Genomic DNA, 19,776 nt, shown 5'->3' with positions numbered 1-19,776 from the left:
AGTTTCTGGCACTGAATGATTGAAGACACGTGAGAGCGATAGCCACACGAAAACCCAACAAGCCGGCTTGCGATCACAATTCATATAGGCCGATCGCAATGTAACCTTTATTCATAAATTGTTAGAGAAAATGATTCTACTTCGTTTGGACAAATGTGTCGAAACGAAAAATTTGTCGTCAAATACGCAGTTTGGCTTCCGCAGAGGTAAAGGAACGAATTCCGCCGATCTTTTCGGCAATATAGTCAAGTTAGATCTGATACGAGGGTCACTATTTATATTTCGGGACTAGGAACAAAAACAAATAGTTAAGCTGCGAATATATTTTTATTGTTTTTCAAAGTACTCGCCACGATGATCGATACACTTTTGCATGCGCTTAAACCAATTTTCAAAGCATTTATTCCAATCGACACGAGCCTTTTTTTTTGAGCGATTATCAAATTATGTGGGATCCAACGTGAACATAATTTTCGCACAACTAAGTGTTCATGTAAAATCGCATATATGCTGGTGGAACTAATGCTTAGGGATGCCTCAATCTCACAATAGGTTACATGACGATCTTGCTTAATCATTTCGTGCACAGCATCGATTTTCTGGCACTACAGTCGATTTTGGACGACCTTCACGAAACTCGTCGGACAGCGAACTACGACCACGATTGAATTCACTATACCAGCGATACACAGTGGTTTTTGATGGAGCTTCATGACCAAAAGTCAAATTAAGTTGATTACGCACTCTTGTTGTGATAATCCACGTCGAAAGTCGTAAAAAATCATCGCACGAAAATGTTCACGATTCAGTTCCATTTTTTTGCCGAGACCAAACTTTCAACTAAATATAAAATAAACAAATAGCGTCCGTATGACAAAATGTTCTGAGTACGTATATCGTCAAAAATGTCAAACTTTACGATGGAACCGTCAGATGGACTCACATGACATCAGTGTTGCCAATTCCCGAAATATAAATAGTGACCCTCGTATAATGTTCTTCACTAACGGTTCATTCATAAACGGGTCCACTGGCTTCGGCATCTTCAATGAAAATTCCAGTGCCAGATCCTTGTCCAGAAAATTTTAGAGATCCTTGTCCGTGTATGTCGTTGAATTTGGGTGCGATATACTACGCACTAAGGACCATTGAAACATTGCTCATCGGCCATTATTTTATTTTTTCAGACAGTGCTCAATTGATGAACACCCATCTTATTTCCTAGCAAGAAAAAGACAACTATTGAGTGTTTTGGTCGAAAAGTTATTCAAGATTATCTTAGCATGGGCCCCCTCCCATTGTTCGATTCCGGGAAATGAGAAAGCAGACTCGCTAGCTAAGGTGGGTGCTTCAGACACACTCTTTGCAAGGCAAATTGAATTATTTATAATTATTTATGATTTATTTTATAATGATTTTTCCACATTCCTCGTCAGTACACACTCGTAGGTTGACAGTACATGGGCAATGAAAATGGGTTCGGTCGTTGTTTACACACGATTATCCGTGAGGTTCGATTAGTGCATGGTTCTAGGGATCGACTTATGTTCAATCACCATAACCTAAACGCGCATCTTTAACGCATTGGACTCGCAGCAAGCTATCTTTTGTGATTGTGGCGATGGCTACGACTATAATGAGCATTTTGTCTGGTCGTGTATCCAGCTCTATGTTGCCCGCTCTCAGGTCTCCAGAGTATTGAGGGCACAAGACAGACAATCGGGTATCCCCGTTCGGGATATCTTAGGTAACCGTGAACCTGATCTTCTGCTTCATCTATATCTCTTTCTCAGAAACGCTGATGTCAACGTATAATGATGTTTCCTCCGTTTATCCCTGTATCATATCCCTTCTATCAGATCGATCAAGTTTTACTCAGTCGCGGCAATACATACACATACTCTTTACAGATTCAAACGACTCGGGCCAGAGGTTGTGCTGGCTAGTGATCATTCAACAAGAGCCGACCATTGTGCCGGCCAGTGACAATTCTACACGAGCTGTAGGTTGTACCGGCCAACGAACATTCTTCCCTGAATCTCTCGAGTCAAGAAAGACGCACCACGCTAGATATAGGGTACAGACTAGGGGGGTGTTGCTGCTTAATAAAGGGTGTGTCACATCAAATTGCATCACGGAAAAAACGCTGTAGAAATTCGCCCAGTAGACCGATCCTTTTGAAAATTTTAGACAGTAAAATAAAAACTATTAAACAACTTTTGGCATTTTCTTTTTATTCATACTTCGAGCCCAAGCCCGTATGCTCGCACCTTCCTCTTTACCCCGTCCATAAGGTTCTGTACAACGTCAGGTTGTAGTTTTTTTTTGAACAGAAATCCATTTTCTCTTGAAGTCCGCCTCCGATTTGACAACTTTTGGGTTCTTCCGGAGGGCCTGCTTCATAGTCGCCCAATATTTCTCTATTGGGCGAAGCTCCGGCGCGTTGGGCGGGTTCATTTCCTTTGGCACGAAGGTGACCCCGTTGGCTTCGTACCACTCCAACACGTCCTTTGAATAGTGGCACGAAGCGAGATCCGGCCAGAAGATGGTCGGGCCCTCGTGCTGCTTCAATAGTGGTAGTAAGCGCTTCTGTAGGCACTCCTTAAGGTAAACCTGACCGTTTACCGTGCCGGTCATCACGAAGGGGGCGCTCCGCTTTCCGCAAGAGCAGATCGCTTGCCACACCATGTACTTTTTGGCAAACTTGGATAGTTTCTGCTTGCGAATCTCCTCCGGAACGCTGAATTTGTCCTCTGCGGAGAAGAACAACAGGCCCGGCAGCTGACGAAAGTCGGCTTTGACGTAGGTTTCGTCGTCCATTACCAGGCAATGCGGCTTCGTCAGCATTTCGGTGTACAGCTTCCGGGCTCGCGTCTTCCCCACCATGTTTTGCCTTTCGTCGCGGTTAGGAGCCTTCTGAACCTTGTATGTACGCAGGCCCTCCCGCTGCTTGGTCCGCTGGACGAATGAACTTGACAAATTCAGCTTATTGGCAACATCCCGGACCGAACTTCTCGGATCACGTCTAAACTGCTTAACTACGCGCTTGTGATCTTTTTCACTGACGGAGCATCCATTTTTGCCGTTCTTCACCTTCCGGTCGATGGTTAGGTTCTCGAAGTATCGTTTTAGTACTCTGCTGACCGTGGATTGGACGATTCCCAGCATCTTACCGATGTCCCGATGTGACAACTCCGGATTCTCGAAACGAGTGCACAGGATTAATTCACGACGCTCTTTTTCGTTCGACGACATTTTTCCAAATTTACGAAAAATTGACAGTGAAGCATGGCCAACGTGATCTATACACTCTTATCTGATTATAAGAGAAAGCTGAAGATATAATTCCTAAAAATTAAATTTCTACAGCGTTTTTTCCGTGATGCAATTTTGATGTGACACACCCTTTAGTCAGCTGCATCCCAATAGGGAGTACCTCGTGTCGGTCACCAGTGGCGTCGAGTCGAGCGTTCGTACCCGGGGCGGAAGTGTTTGGTTGCACCCCTCCCTCTTTGCTATTTGTATATGATGTATGCCGAATGGTGAAATATTTGTTAATGTAGGAGTGTTTCTGCATCCCTAAAATCGTGTAACCGGGGGCGGTTCGCACCTCCCACAGCCCGCAGTCAACGCCGCTGTCGGTTACAGAGCATAGGAAGATTGAAAAATCACAATTATGAAAAACTCATTGTAATACACCACTCAGTGTGTCATTAGAGGCGATTGTGACCTGTAGTTAGACATATCAACAAACACAACACAATGTGAAAAAAACAAGTTAAACAGTAAAATCATTGGAAATTTAAAAAATGTAATTCATGAATTCATTAGAAAAGTGTGCAAAATACATAATCTATCATTTTAGTTGGAAAAAAACACTCCTAAAAATTTATCGTGTTGTAGAAACATGAACAAAGGATGTTTACAAAAATTGTCCAATTAGAGGATCAAATGTCCAATTATTCGTGTCGCATTACAGGTCTGTCCAATTAGAGGCAAATCACTGGACTGACCTCGAGGCAATCGCGAGTTATTGGGTACATATTACTAACATAGTTATGAGGCAAATTTGTCGAAATATTGAACCGTTAGGCTAACCACAAATGAGATCCTTATAAAAATATATATTTTGGAAAAAATAATATAATTTTGAGTAAGTAGAAATACTGCTCTCGGTAAATGCATAATTATAAAACGACAACATCTGCACGGAAATAGCAATTTAAAAAAATATATTTTTTCAGATTCCCTTGGAGCTTGACTGGTTCAGAATCATATAAACACTTCCTGCAAAAGTATCACCCTCAAATTGCTTTCGCTATCCTCCGCCACAAAGCGATGGATATACACCAGTTTTGTAAGGCTATTAATAAATCATTGTCAGAGGTTGTAAAGGTATTTGTCAGAACTAATTCTTTCAAAACGATTGATACAACTTTTGTTGATTGCAGACCATCATTACAAAATGTGTAGCTTACATCATTCCGAAATGGGCCAACTGTGCTATTCAAACCGAAAGCTACACTCGGGTTGCCAGAGACATGCAGCTAATAATTGGCCTCTATCTAGAGATGGACAAACTCTTCCTGGAAGATGAATCGATCGTGTCAGTTATACTACACCTTTTGGAACTTGTTCAGGATGAAACATTGACGAAGGATGTCTTCGAACGAGAGGTTCTTACGCTGCCCGATGAATTCGTTTTGAGCAAAGAAAATTTCAAAAAGTGTTCAGGGCAATTGAGAGTTTTGATATGTCCCAGCACTAGCCAATCGTTTTTTGTTTACCTATGTGTGGAGCGCCCGGAGGTTATTGAGCGCATCTTCTTTGGTTTAAAGTTGAAAATTTTCCAGACGAAAATCATAGAAGAAAAGATGCAGATATTTGTGCGATACGCAGGATTTATGAAGGAGTTGATGCCATATCTTTGTCAGACCCGATCGGGAGACATGAAACAGTTTTTAACTCGAGACATTTGTTATTTTTTATGCAACACGATGATTTCCACAAAATCATTGCAGATACCAGTTTTAAATTGGCTGTTGAAATTTATTCCCACAGTGATCATATCATGTGCAGAATATTTTGCCCCGCATTTGAACCTTCTAACATCCTCATTGTTCACAATCTATAACCAAAATACCTCTGAAGAGTTGAGCGGCAAAATACACGCTTTCCTAGACTTAGTTGTGATAAAGCGTGGCTCACTACTTGGCGATGTAATTGGGAAACTGAACTATTTCCCGGAGGACAATAGATTCAATGATGTTCGCGAAGCATTGGCTCGTATGACCGCAGCTAGCGAACGAACTCTCGCCGAGGACATCTCTGCCATTATTCAACTCCCGCACTTAAAGTATGAAGAGCTGGCCGCATTGCGTGGTTTGTTGGTGAATAAAAAAGATGAGTTAGCTGGGTTATGCGAAGAATTGAAGTCATCCAATGGGTTTTTGGAAAACTGCACCGAAAACGTACTCATGCGACTCATCAATACACTTTTGGAAGAAATTCGTACGGATAATAACGACAAACGCACCATCGAATCCTTACGGTGTCTCGGAGAGATCGGGCCTGTTGATTTGTCGACGTTGATTCTGAGATCGGATGCTGAGCCCGAAATTTATGAGAATCTAAAAAACACAGAAAGCGCAGTACAGCAATTTGTGCGAGTGTTGATTGGTGAATTGAATCAGTTAATAGTGCACAAAAATTTGTGCGTAGCCGAGGAAGCAACTTCGGTGTGTTATTATTTGTTGCAAAATAGCAAATTCAGAGGGCTAGCGGCTGATTTTAGAACACTCTTTCCTTATATGGTACATCCTGCAAGAGACCATCGAATCTTGGAGCGATCGTCAGGTCCTATGAATCTTACCGGGGCTTTTGAATCTTTAAGCGATTCGTGCAGCTATGAATCGTTTGTTTCAACAGTGGCAACGACGTTGTTTGAGTTTTTGCAAGATAAAAAGCTGAAACTTCTCGTCGATGCCGAGGTATTAAAACGATGGCCCGCTTCGTTAGGTTTAAATAATGATTTCAATTTTATTTCAAGTTTACTTTGGCTTCCAAGATGGTTTCTATGCTGATACAGATTGTGCTTAGCTTCAATGATGGCGGATTAAATGAGGACATTAGAACTTTCGTAAGTATTGTATGTAAGCTAAATCTGTGAATAATCAACTCACGTTTTCTTCTAGGTTAGTAAATACTTCAAAAAATTCAAAGAAAATTCCACATCGACAGAATACATCAGGAGCAATTTAGAAAGTGTCCATCTAATGCTTAAAATTGTCGAATGTGTTCGAATGTATAGCCAGAAGTGAGTTTTTCTATTTTTTTACATTTATCCGAAAGGTGTTCACCGAAATTCCATTCACCCGAATACATTTTTTACTAAAACAAGCCCGTAAGTTTTATTATAATTTAATTAACATGTGTCTTGAAAGATAATGCATTAGAAGAAGAAGGTTTGATTCAGATAGAATCCGGAATCACTATTCATTTTACAGTGGCAGTCGTAGTAGGCGCATCTGAAATTTTTTGACAGCAAATTGTTTGGAAAACCTGTAGCTTTCGACGGTGAAAATTTCACGTTTATCCGTTTTGTTTTAAAATATTGTGCAGGATGAAAGCCGAGAGAAGAAATTTGATTTTGGACATCCACATTAAAAATTCGGCGTGGTCAGGTACTAAAATCGCAAAATCGCTGAAAGTCGCTATCGACTGTGTAGGATGTATGGTATGGTATGGTATGGTTGCACTGCAAAAACTTTGCCGAATAGGGGAAAATATACTGATAATGTGCGGCCGCAAAGCCCAGTACTGTGGCCACTAATAAGCGAGCTGGGTACCGGCTTCATCGTGTTGGTCAAGATGCAGACCCGTGTAATCAAGTAGAAGGCGATCAACACACATTGTGTGTCGATCGATTTGGCTGATTTTTTTTATCAGCATGTAAAATTGAATTATCTAAAGCTTTACATAGTTATTTTTTTATATATAATTTTTTCGATTTTTTATGAGCTTCTAAACAGCGATTTTTTATGAAAAGTAACTCAATTTTAACAAAAATGGACGCCATTTTGACCATTTTTTGAATTTTCGGAAGCCCCTATTTAGGTATTGTCCTAAAAATTCAAATATCCATTGGTGTTCGTTTTGCGACACCTCGTTGCTTCAGAACTGATACTACCAGCAAGGTTTCCAGACAGCGTCTACATATCCAGCTGTCAACAGCGTGAGAATGATTATTCGTGAACTCAAAAAAGGTAAAATAGATGTTCAAATACATCTTGAACATTAACCAAAATACCCAAACACTTTACTTCATTCCTGGTACACGAAAAAAATCATGAAAATGCAATATTTTTCGACCTTCCAGACAGGGGTCCCCCCTGAGGTTAACAGCTGATCTTCTCTTGGCAACCAATGCCACACGTCTGTAACGTTCTGAAACTAGCTAACAAACCTACTCTTCAGTTAATTTATTATTTTTGAGGTCAGAGTCGGCAATACAAGTCAAATTGCCGTGCTGATTTTTATTGGAACCCTGACGATATTCGGTATTCGATTTGTCGAATACCAGTAACCAGGAACCAACAATCGTACTAATCGCTAATGGCTTGGACACTTTTCAAAATGGAAAATCAACCCAATTGGATGTGGAGTGGCCGGTAGAAGTATAGTAAAGCGCCGCATTAGATGAACTCGATTGACTCACTCTCACGGCCCATTACCCCAAGAGATTGTTGGAGGAGATGGACCGGCTGAAGATAAACGTTGTACCGAAAATCGCCAACCCTCCCAACGTCCCCAAGCTGTGATCTATAGAAAATGTTGGGGCGAATTTCAAACGGAGGATCTTCTCCCCAATAATTTCGTGGCCAAAAGGGAGAAACAGCTGTTCGCGTATGTCACGAAATTGCTGGAAACATGCCGGCATCCCTCTTTACATCGGCCATTGGTAAGGTTCCGTCCAACTGCCATAAGGCCGCTCGGTATGGCGTCGCAGCATATTGATCAATATTTTAAGAAAAATTTGTTCCATTGAATTATCTTTTGTAGGTTTTTTAAGCACCATCCGAAAAGAGCCAAAAATAATCCTAATAATCCTAGGTGCATTCAAGGAAGTTCTTCATAAGAAGAAATCAATTACTTTGTATGCCGTCTTGATGGACGCATTATTTGTTGTAAATTAGCTGTAGGCATCACGATTCTACATTATATCTTTTTTTCATTTTTTCTTTATTTCATTTTATTCTCATTCTGTCTATAAATTCTTTTCATTATTATTTTTTTCATTTGTTCTTTATTGCTTTCTCTTCAAACATTTTGATACTTTGTATTCAGATTTGTATGCTTCCTTTATTTATTCTCTTCATATCTCTTAGTATTTGATTTCCTCTTCTTTTGTAACTCTCATCCATCTTATTCAAACAATTGAAAATTTTTATTTTATTTTTTCAATTTTCGTTGTTCACTAGTGAACTGTTTGATATCGTTACTGATATCGACCAATGATGGTCGTGTCAATGAGTTTAGTATTCATCTTTTTTTTAACTTCTAAATCATTTTTTTGAAAATCAAACTGACTCAATAAGTTGTTTAATTTCCTGGTCTTTCGTGCTAGTAGTCGATTCATTTGATTTAAGTTTGCCATAAATGTGCTGATTTCTACTTCTTTATTGTTAGTAGAAATGATAAGCTCTGTTTTCTCATCTTTCAACGTGTTCATTTCTGTTTCTAAGTCTTTGATTAACGTGTTAAAATAATCGTTTTTCATTTTGATTTCTTCATAATCTTCCAATTCCTTATCTAGCTTCAGAACCTTTCTAATTGGCAATTTTGTTCCTCTAGTTGTGGTTTTTCACACTCCGAATTTCGTAGTTTTGTTTCGTTTTCCATTTGTGGGCGTTTTTCCGGTCTGCCTTCTCCGACTCGGTGTGCTGCTTTTGTTTTTTTTCTGGATATTTAAATGTAAATTTTTCAGATCTTTGTGCCTTTTTTTGATTTCCCGCTTCAAGGTTGTCTCCAATTTATGTTTTAATTTTTTTCAGCTCTTCAAAATTGTTCAGCTCATTTAATAATTGTCATGTCTCATGTTGAAGATTTGGTATATCCACCTTCATATGGTGCTTCTCATTTTCAAGTTATAAAATTCTTCGTTCAAATACGATGAATTAAGATTCCACTCTATTATTAAGCTCATTACAAATTTCATCTGGGCTTATGAGCTTTTTCAATTTGCCGCCTGCCTGTTTGGGTGGAGAAAGTTTGCTTTTCCACTCGGGAACATATTTTGAAAAGTTCTCTTTGATACAAATAAATCGTGATGTCACTTTGTGTGTGAACCGATTGTATGATGATACGAAATACATCTTTAATGCTTAGACAAAACTCAATGATTCAAATTATCATGAGCACCAATGATAAATGCTTCCAATCATGTGCTTGTCTTCTTCCAAACCTTTGAAGATTTTATTTTTTTTCACATCTCAAAACAAAAATCAGCAAATTTGACAGAATTAAACATTCTGTTCATCTTTTAGTGATTTGTTCTCAAATAGAAGATCAATTGAAGTTTTTTTAAAAGAATAATCACTATCGCGTTCGCGAACTGCTGTCACCACGCCGCTGGTTTTAGTCACCCGTCAGAATGAAAGAAACGACGCGCATCAATTCATTAAACGTACTTCTTTGAGCCCGACTGCCCCGGTTACCTTTATTCAATTTAATGTTTACATTTATTTCCTTATTTACTAACTTAAATTTTGGTCGCGCTAGAATCGTACGCGCATGTTTTCGTGGTGCTGACTCTGGGCACACCCTGTTAAATAACAAACAAAACGAAATTGAACACCGCGTTGTTGAACTTGCCTTTCAAATTTGTTCGCCTTTAGTCTTGAAGAAGACCATTCAGAAAATTGCTTCAATAAATTCTAGTATCATCTTTATTCGCATTTTCATTCGAGTGAATGTTCATTTCCGATAAATGTTCCTTTAGGTTGAATGCATTTTGGGTGAATGGTATTCAGGTAAACGTTGTATGACCGTTTTTCTAGAGAAAATTGATATATTCTAAATGGAAATTGTTCTTTCTTAGTCATTCACAGTATAAAATCGAGCTCGACTATATGCCAATCGCTTCCGCTAGTCTCCAGTGCGAGGCGTATTTCAAAGCCATCATGTATTGCGAACTATGGTGTATGGAGCAACTGAACGGCGGCGTGAACAACGACACGATTAAGAACAATCCACAGTTGATGGACATATTGAAAAGTGCCTACTCCGCGATCGGTGTCGACGAGGCCGCGAGGGCTTTTCTCGATCCGATTACTTCTCGAAAAGAGTACTACCAGCAGGAACAGAAACACAACCTATGCCTGTTATACCACGATATATCAAGTTCGAGCACCGGTACTTCAGAAATGTTTGCGTATAGAGACGCACTAAAGATATCAAGTCTCTACGGGTTGGCTAATAGGATCGCCTCTGATGTGGATTTTGATTGCGCTTGGCGATTAGCTGATTGGACTGTGCCACTGGATGTTTCCACGAAAGGAAATGATGATACGGTTAACTGGCGGGACGTGTTTCAGAAGCAGCACTATAAAGCTCTTAAATGTCTGGAACTGAAAGACCAAGCTGCCACCGAAAGTGCAGTTTTTGAAGGAAGAAAAGCACTATCAAAAATGTTGAAGGTAGCTAGTTTGGAATCGACCAAAAACATCTATCCATACCTTTGCAAACTGCGTCAACTGCAACAAATTGAGGATTTTATGAATGTCCACTTCCATTACGTTAAGGACGGGGAAAAAGTGCTTATTCAGAAGTGGAACGATCAAGATAAATTACCTTACAGTGACTTCGCTGGCATGGAAGTGATCCTTACGCAACGTGTAACAATTTTGAAGACAGCAGGAATTCGAGCCACGCGAACTTGGGTCCCGGATACGTTGAATCAGGCACGGTTCCATCTGATTCACGAGGCCCGAACCACTGGTCATCACGACGTCGCTATGGCTAATATTTGTTCAATGATACGGCAACCTTTGTCGGAGGATGTTAAAGCGTTGGTAATGTTAGAAGATGCTCTCTTGAATTGGTCGATTGGCGATAAATTTCTATCGAAGAGGCTTGTGAATGAGATTGTTTCTGGTGGTAAGTGTAAGGATCTTCTGGTCAACGCAGCTGCCTACCGGATCTACGGAACTTTCCTGGCGGAAACAAACGTCGAGGATGTACACAACCTTCACAAGAACTTTTTCAACCAATCTAATGCGCTAGTAGAAGAAGCTCTGCGGCAAAGCAGTCAACAAGAAAACAAATCCAGCACTGCTTATCAGAGCAAATGTCTAGAGAATGATCGAAATTTCATAGTTTTGCACACCATAGCCAAATATGCGGACAGAGAATTCGTACGGGTGAGTAATCTTATTGTGAAGAGGCTTCATTATGCAATTTTGATTGGTTTTGTGCATTGCAGTTGAAAGCCCATTTCAAATCAAATGACTTCAAGCTGAGAAGAATGAACTTGGAAAAACTGAAGAAGGAAATAAACATGCTCGATGTGGAAATACAGAGTTTAGATGACACAGACAGAGAGAAGTTGTCGGCTTTGAGGAGAGCTAGGATTTCCGCGAAACAAAATGCTACCCGAGATGAAGAATCGTTGAAAACTATGGTTACAAACATGGAAGACTACCTTAAAATGGCGCTACTGTACTATTCTTCGTATACCCGGAAGTCTAGTGTTGAAAGTGACTTAGCCGTGTTCCGGATAGTTGCGCTGTGGTTGGGTAATCATAACGTGGAAATTATTACCAACGTCAGGGAAGCGCTAAAGGTCGTTCCGAGTTATAAATTCGTACCCGTTCTACCTCAGCTCGCTCCTCGGTTGGACAACAGTGCTGAGGGTATAGGGAAAATAATCGAGGAAATATTAGAGCGGTGTGCTATCGATCATCCTCACCATACGTTGCCTCATATCTTTGCCCAAGTGCATGCATATGCGGATGTGGAGTCGAAAGAGTAATTGTTATTTTGTTCTTAAATTTAACGGAATATCTAACAGAACAATGTATTTTGCAGCATTCCTAGAGATGATAAGCGACTGCTCGGGGCCCAATCGCTGTACAAAAAGCTGTTGAAAAATCAGAAGATCTCACCCATTGTGAATCAAATGAGCAACATGAGTCTGGCATTCATCGAGATGGCCAACAGACCATTGGGTAGCGGGCGAGCATTTAGCAGCTACAAGATGAGTTCGCGCGATACGTTAAAAAAGTGTCAAATGCTGGACAAGGTTCACTGTCCTACCGTAGAGTTGCGGGTTTGCGAGAGTGGCATTTATAATAATATCATAGGTGAGTAAATGCTCTTTCGTTGCTTTACAGTAGTCTTCAGAAAACCATACGCTGCGTTGCGTTCGAGTTTACATTTCAGTAGCGCGCGTTAATAATCAACCCTTGTTCTCCCTTGAACCAAAGTGTACCGAACTTGTTAAACATGAGAGAGGGTTTTGAACACGGTGCAAATCCAGGAGTGTCAAAGTGTTTCTTCTGCTTTTATCTGTTTCTCCATCCAAGCGCAAGCGTTTCTCCGTGGAAAAAATGTTTTTTTTTTGTCGTAGAATTACATCTTTCGGGAACATATTAAAGATTTAAAGGTTCAGTGCTACGTGTTTTAAGTAATCAAATAACATAAAGTAAAAACTTTCATTTAAGTTTTACCAATTAATAGCTGCTTTCAGGCCTGCTGATTTGGTAGTGTTTAATTTGCCTCCTTAAATCACCATATCACCACCAGACTTCGACACTGTTCATACCACATCGCGGATCTTGATGTTTTTTTTTATCTGTATTATAGTGATTTTCAACTCATTTGGCTGGTTCGTCACTTTTACTTCCATTTTTGGAAGAATGTCGGGAGTGAGAATTGAACTCGTGACCTTCAGCGTGAGAGGCATGGATGTTACCACTACGCCAGATCGCCTACACATTAATATGTCAAATTCCTAATATGATGTAATATTGGATCAATTACGATCTAATACGATTTACTGTTGAACGATTTTCCACAGCATGTAATGCAATTTTCCGCAAAACTGCATTGATTCAATTTATATACTCATGTGACTCACAAACTGCTTTAGCTTGATATGCATATATGATTTCGTATAGATCGATTTCACGATAGTGTGTACCATAAAACCGATGTTTATAACACCGAATTGCCTCCAAGCATCCAAGCAAACATGAAATCGTATAACTTTTGCACGTGTGCTAGGTTGCATAGATGCATTATGTGTATCCGAAATCGTATAAAATGCGTAAACACGATTTTCTATATCTTTGATGGATTAAGTCGCATATCGGTATAACGATCATCCTAGTACAGGAAAATTTTGATATAACGTCCCCTCGATATAACGTCATTCGATATAACGTACATTTTACCTCGATATAACGTACACATTCTCAATGGACGAATCCGGACCATCTCAAATTGCAGTGAAACGTTAGGGTGTGAAGACATTGGTCATTTAAGGAACTTTGCCATACTTGAATCTCCAAAAAAGAATTAGACTACTTTTTGGAAAGGTTCGAAGTTTTTTTTGCTTCACTAAAATTCAGTCGAAGAATGAAATGTAGGAAATTATTTGAAAATATATATTTGTTAAATATATATTTTAAATATATTGTTTTATTTTCTTCACCTACGTGAATACCTACCTATCTACCTGAAAAATGGATTAGTTTACTGTTTACTCTTTATGAATATGTTGATGGTTCTGAAAAGAACCTTTGGTGTTGTGTTTTTGTTATCACTCGATATTCCCATCTTGTTCGGCTAAACCTTCCTGTTTAGCGATTTGTTGTCACTCGCCACAGCTTTCACAGTTGGAAAATTTCTTCCCATCCAGCTTGTGACATATTTTACAGTAAATTACATTCAATGGCACGTCGCATTACCACCACTCAGTGCCGGATTGGAGGTAATTTTAACCTGTAATTGAACATTTGCGATGACAGTGGTACAGTGTCGACTTTCAATGTGGGGTCATAATTTGGATCTCTATGTTTACAAAAATGTCCAACTAAATAAGTCGCATTACATGTCCGTCCAATTAGCTAAATGTCGAACTAATTGTAGATTACTGTACTTTAAATCTGGAAACAATTTAAGAATTGGTGAAAATTGAATAATCAGGCAAGTCCCCAACTATCAATAAGCTCAGAACAACTGCCAAATTCACATACTCATCAAATCCTGGCAAACAAATTATGAAAACATCAATTTGTGTTTTATTATTATTTTGGATAATGTTTTAGAAAGCATTGAACTTTATTTCCTAAACTCTTTTTTGGAAGGTTTAATGGCCCTGAAAAGCGCCTTGTTTTATGGAATGGTTCCAATTTAGAAAACTTAGTACTCGTGGTTTTGAAAAAAACCATTTCGAACGCCCTCGATGCCGCCTTGTTCTGGATTTGCCGCCAAAGCAGTTTGTATAAAGAACAAACTTCTTTCTTCTGCTACCTGATGCCGTTTTGCGATTGCGTTTGCCACTCGCCATTCGCTGCAACTGCCTGTTGTCTTGATGTCCGCCGAACCGAATGTGTTCTGTTCCGAATGCAGGTTTTCTTATCGTCGCGAGCAGCTTTGCCAGCTAACTCGATCACTCCGGCGGCCGAAACTATATAACGCCGGCTAGGTGGACTGGTACACAGGTACTAACGCGCTCGACCTAGCAACCTTTTCCGGTGCAATTGGCGGATACACCTACGGGAAATTGCAGACCACCACGGTTCGAGCGGGATTTTGCCTTTCCCTTCTCTTTTCCTCCTTTGTTGAGTACACGATGCCGATGCCGTACAACCACACGGGTTTACGGTTTGAAAGAAAATAAGATATATTTTTGGGGTCCGCGTGTTTTATACTCTAGCGGTACACACTCACAGGATAGAGACAAATCGGCAGACTCAGCCAAAGGGGCGAGTCCAACGAGACGAACGAATGAGCGTTAAAAGGGAGCGATGGCAAAAAAATACATTCATTACGATTTGTTCGCTCGTTGGATTCACATACAGGCTAAAAAAGGTCCTTTTCAGGATCACAAAAAGTCAAAAGAGTTTATTGTTTTGTTATCACTCGATATTCCCATCTTGTTCGGCTAAACCTTTCTGTTTAGCGATTGCATTTGCCACTCGCCACAGCTTTCACAGTTGGAAAATTTCTTCCTATCCAGCTTGTGACATATTTTACAGTAAATTACATTCAATGGCACGTCGCATTACCACCACTCAGTGCCGGATTGGAGGTAATTTTAACCTGTAATTGAACATTTGCGATGACAGTGGTACAGTGTCGACTTTCAATGTGGGGTCATAATTTGGATCTCTATGTTTACAAAAATGTCCAACTAAATAAGTCGCATTACATGTCCGTCCAATTAGCTAAATGTCGAACTAATTGTAGATTACTGTACTTTAAATCTGGAAACAATTTAAGAATTGGTGAAAATTGAATAATCAGGAAAGTCCCCAACTATCAATAAGCTCAAAACAACTGCCAAATTCACATACTCATCAGATCCTGGCAAACAAATTATGAAAACATCAATTTGTGTTTTATTATTATTTTGGATAATGTTTTAGAAAGCATTGAACTTTATTTCCTAAACTCTTTTTTGGAAGGTTTAATGTCCCTGAAAAGCGCCTTGTTTTATGGAATGGTTCCAATTTAGAAAACTTAGTACTCGTGGTTTTGAAAAAAACCATTTCGAACGCCCTCGAAGCCGGCTTGTTCTGGATTTTCCACCAAAGCAGTTTGTATAAAGAACAAACTTTTTTCTTCTGCTACCTGATGCCGTTTTGCGATTGTGTTTGCCACTCGCCACTCGCTGCAACTGCCTGTTGTCTTGATGTCCACCGAACCGAATATGTTCTGTTCCGAATGCAGGTTTTCTTATCGTCGCAAGCAGCTTTGCCAGCTAACTCGATCACTTCGGCGGCCGAAGCTATATAACGCCGGCTAGGTGGACTGGTACACTGGTACTAACGCGCTCGACCTAGCTACCCTTGCGGGAAACTCCAGATCAACACGAGCGGGAACTCCAGATCAAGGTTCGAGCGGGATTTTGCCATTCCCTTCACTTTTCCTCCTTTGCCATATCCAACCATGGCTGCTTGTGTTGGTTTGTTGATGTGAGGTGATGCGAAACGATGTGGTGTACGGTTCGGATGAGAATGATCGTTACGGCAGCGGAGAGGGGATTTTTAAGCTGACTGGCTGGCTCGAGAATTACGCATGTGTGAGACTGCGACCAATGTTTCCCTCATTTTTTTCTTTTTCCTTTCCAATCGTGCTTCATTCTATTTCGCTGCTGCTCTGGTTGCCCGTTTTGGTCGGTACGATTTGAGGAGCACAAAATGGACCAATCAAAAATGGGCACATAGTGTATTTGGACAATGCTTGATATTTCACAATTATTCAATTATTTATCTCAAGAAAAATGAAATATTATTCGTTATGATAGATGCGTAGATATATTTCCTATCAATTGATGCAAAAACCTTTGCGATCTATTGAGAAATGCTCGAGTTATAAGCGTTCCAAATCTTGCATTTTTTCCTACTTGTTCAGTGCCTAGATTTCCATTTCACCCCCTATATCTTCCGGTTAGACGTAGTCCTACGTCAAAATGACAAAATTTGAACACAAATTGCATCATGTAACCACCGGCCACCACCCCTGCCCCCTAGGGTTTTCAAAAAATTCAAACTTTGACGACTACGCGACACTAGTAAATGAAGTCCGATTAAGCTGATATTTTGTATAGGGTAGTTTTTTGTGAGAATCAACACTTTTATGTAAGTCCCGTTTGAAAATTCGAGATGATAATTTTCATTCGCGATGACAGTTGTACAGTGTCGACTTTCAATTCGGGTCCATAATTTGGGCGTCAAACTCGAAAGTGTTATCTAGGCCAGATTAGAAGACACGAAGCCAGTTTTAAAATGTGAAAATTGGAATGAAAATTTTGACGTAGGACTACGTCTTTCATTTCTATATCGGGGTGTAAAATCGAAGTTTCGAAAACGAAAGTGTTACGCCGGAGACAGAGATTTTGAGCGTTAATAGCTCCTAAACAACTGAACGAAATGGTATGATAAACACTTCTATCGAAAGATGAAATGTCTACGCGTTATATACTTGTTACTGTACTATATAAGCGAGGGCCGCTCGGAAATCCACTCAGTTATAATTGAACAGCGATTGGAGCATGTCGCTGTTGTGGTGAAGCTAACTTCCTTCATCATGAAAGCGCTGATGAACGGTGTCACCAAGAACTTGTTTGTGCACCTTAGGCCAGAAGGGAATCCATCAGGAGGAGAGTGATGCCACTGAAAAGGCGCAAGAAAGTATCAGCTGTCACAACAGTCACTTCTAGGTGGATTAATTCGATTTTTGATTATTCAACGGACATTCGTGATGAGTTCAGACCTTGGTTGAATAAAATTATTCCTCGCGATCGATAAACCTCTACGCTTCATATATTACAAATCTGTCCATATTACCCCCACTATATGTCCATTTTACCAGCACCGAAAAAAAATATTGCGTTTTTCGGTCTGTTTTAATTTCAGTAAAAAACAATGAAAAACACTTTCTTGTAAAATATTTGACCAATTAGGTCAAATATACAGAGAGACAGTATATTGAATTGCAAGAAACTGCATCAAAGTTTTGGGAAACATAAGTTTCCAAAGATACACTTGAAGTTCTTCTTAACATGTCCGTTTTACCCCCACCTCCCCTACTATCTAAGACGCTCCCCGAAGTCGTAAAACGAAGTACAATGTCGTCAACGCGAATTGGCACTTTAGTGTGCATTCGTCAGAGCGCATGTGTATAGAATGAGTGAGAGTTCACCTGAGTGCAGAAAACTTATTGCACATTAGCACCCCGTTGTTTTCTGAAGACTGCTTTACAGGAAGTCACGGGAGGGTTGTGTTCGAGACACGACCGCATAGTTGACGTAGGATTTCACTCACAATGTAATATAAGATAATTATCATTATCGAACACAATTATCAATTTTTCTCACCAGAAAAAAATATTACTTTATTATAGAGAAAACATATTTGAAATGAAAATGTAATTTTCTTTTATAATTATTACTTTCTGAATGTATATTCAACCCATTTCCATTTTCGCCTCAAACCCAACGGAACACGATACTTTATGCCTCAATGCGAATTTAAATTGTACTAACAGCATGTAATACGATATGTAGAGCATATGGGAAATCACTTTTTTGAATATTCATTCACTTCTCCAATTTTTTATCGCCACATGAACTTTCCTTGGGTGAAAATGAACGCAACGAAACATACAGGTTAAACCGGACGAGTCGTTCTCGAGCGGGAACACACATTGGTTTCTATTTATGAAAATTGAAATAAATTGTTTTCAAGTCATTTTAACACAACGGCTACCATATACGATTTTACAATTACACTGTGCTTGTTTTGAAATCTCTGTTAGGGAACACATTTCGGTGGGAACAAAAGCACTCCTACTTTCATGTATTTTCAATGCCGATTTCTCCAGGCACCATGGTTTTGAACTCTATAGTTTCATCTATATAAATAAGAAGGGAAATCCAAATGTGTTGGTAAACGCGAAACCCGAGGAAAGCATGGTCCAATGCAAGCCGTCTTTATTTTGTTATATTCGTCTCTTTCTGTAGATCGATGTAGCGGAGAGAAAAACAAAATTATATCAATAAGTTATTCAATTATATATTCGCCGCAGTTCATTTTTTCTGCCAATTCATGACTGGTTTTGGCGACCGTTCTCCTTTAAAAGTGATTTGATCGTTCTTCATCAAATTTAGAAGGGGCTTTATTTTTATTATTCTTCATTTCTGAGGCCTTCAGCCTCCTGGGCTGGTTTGCCTACAGGAAGGGTGTGTCGACGTCGAAGTCGTCATTTTTGAGCTTTGCAAACCATTTCCATGCAAAGAAGAACAGGTGTCGAAAATGTTGATTTCTCAAGAATACAATTAACATATTTTTACTAAGCAGAAAGAGGAGTGGAGTTGGAGTTCTATCGAATGTATACTTACCCTTTGCCAAACAGAAAACAAATCGTTGTAAAAAAAGAGATATAAAAGCGCTATGAACTTATTCCCCAACCCAATAACTAAAAATGAAAAGCCAAATGTGTTGGTGTTGGTTTGAATTGTCTTTATTTTGTTGTATTCTTTTCTGCTCGTAGATCAATGTTATGTTATGGTTCAAATTTTGAAATTTTTGAAAGTTCGAAAAAAAATATAATTCCCATATGTGATATGTACAACGACATCGTTGTTAGCCCAGTTGGATGTCGCGTTTTCCGAATAAAGCTTCGTGTTCTGTTGGTGTGAAGCGAAAATGGCAATAATTTCTCAGGTGAAATACCGCTCTGAAATTAAAAATTTACTTTTCTGTATCAAACTATATCTTCTGTATCAAAGTATATAATTTTATTCATTTTCACTGTAATGAATTGTAATGCTCAGAATGATTGATACAAAACTCTCGAAAATCTATCAGATGAGCAACAATTGTGAGTACAAGGGGATGCTTGTATCTTCGATTTCGACCAATCAGAACGAAGTATTTCCGTTTGGTTAACGGTTGAGATTTTTCAGTTGATCGGAAATTCCCTAAGATTTGTTTAATATGCTATACATTAGAATCTCCTGGTTTATACATGGTTAAAATACATGAA

The 19,776-nt window shown here is 39.4% G+C and overlaps 1 protein-coding gene across 1 annotated transcript in view; it reads left to right on the top strand.

The window, feature by feature from the left end:
• Positions 1 to 19,776, top strand: part of LOC129772848 (serine/threonine-protein kinase ATM) — a 64,134-nt gene that overhangs the window by 37,199 nt on the left and 7,159 nt on the right. Inside the window, exons 10-16 of the mRNA XM_055776360.1 lie at positions 4,245 to 4,395; positions 4,452 to 5,990; positions 6,050 to 6,139; positions 6,195 to 6,316; positions 10,100 to 11,420; positions 11,483 to 12,027; positions 12,088 to 12,362. Of these exons, the coding sequence (XP_055632335.1) occupies positions 4,245 to 4,395; positions 4,452 to 5,990; positions 6,050 to 6,139; positions 6,195 to 6,316; positions 10,100 to 11,420; positions 11,483 to 12,027; positions 12,088 to 12,362 (4,043 nt within the window). The remainder of the gene's footprint in view (positions 1 to 4,244; positions 4,396 to 4,451; positions 5,991 to 6,049; positions 6,140 to 6,194; positions 6,317 to 10,099; positions 11,421 to 11,482; positions 12,028 to 12,087; positions 12,363 to 19,776) is intronic.

This window comes from Toxorhynchites rutilus, chromosome 3 (genome assembly GCF_029784135.1).
Source record: "Toxorhynchites rutilus septentrionalis strain SRP chromosome 3, ASM2978413v1, whole genome shotgun sequence".
Taxonomy (NCBI): domain Eukaryota; kingdom Metazoa; phylum Arthropoda; class Insecta; order Diptera; family Culicidae; genus Toxorhynchites; species Toxorhynchites rutilus.
Note: the sequence above shows the minus strand (reverse complement) of the source record. Positions and strands in the feature narration are given on the sequence as shown.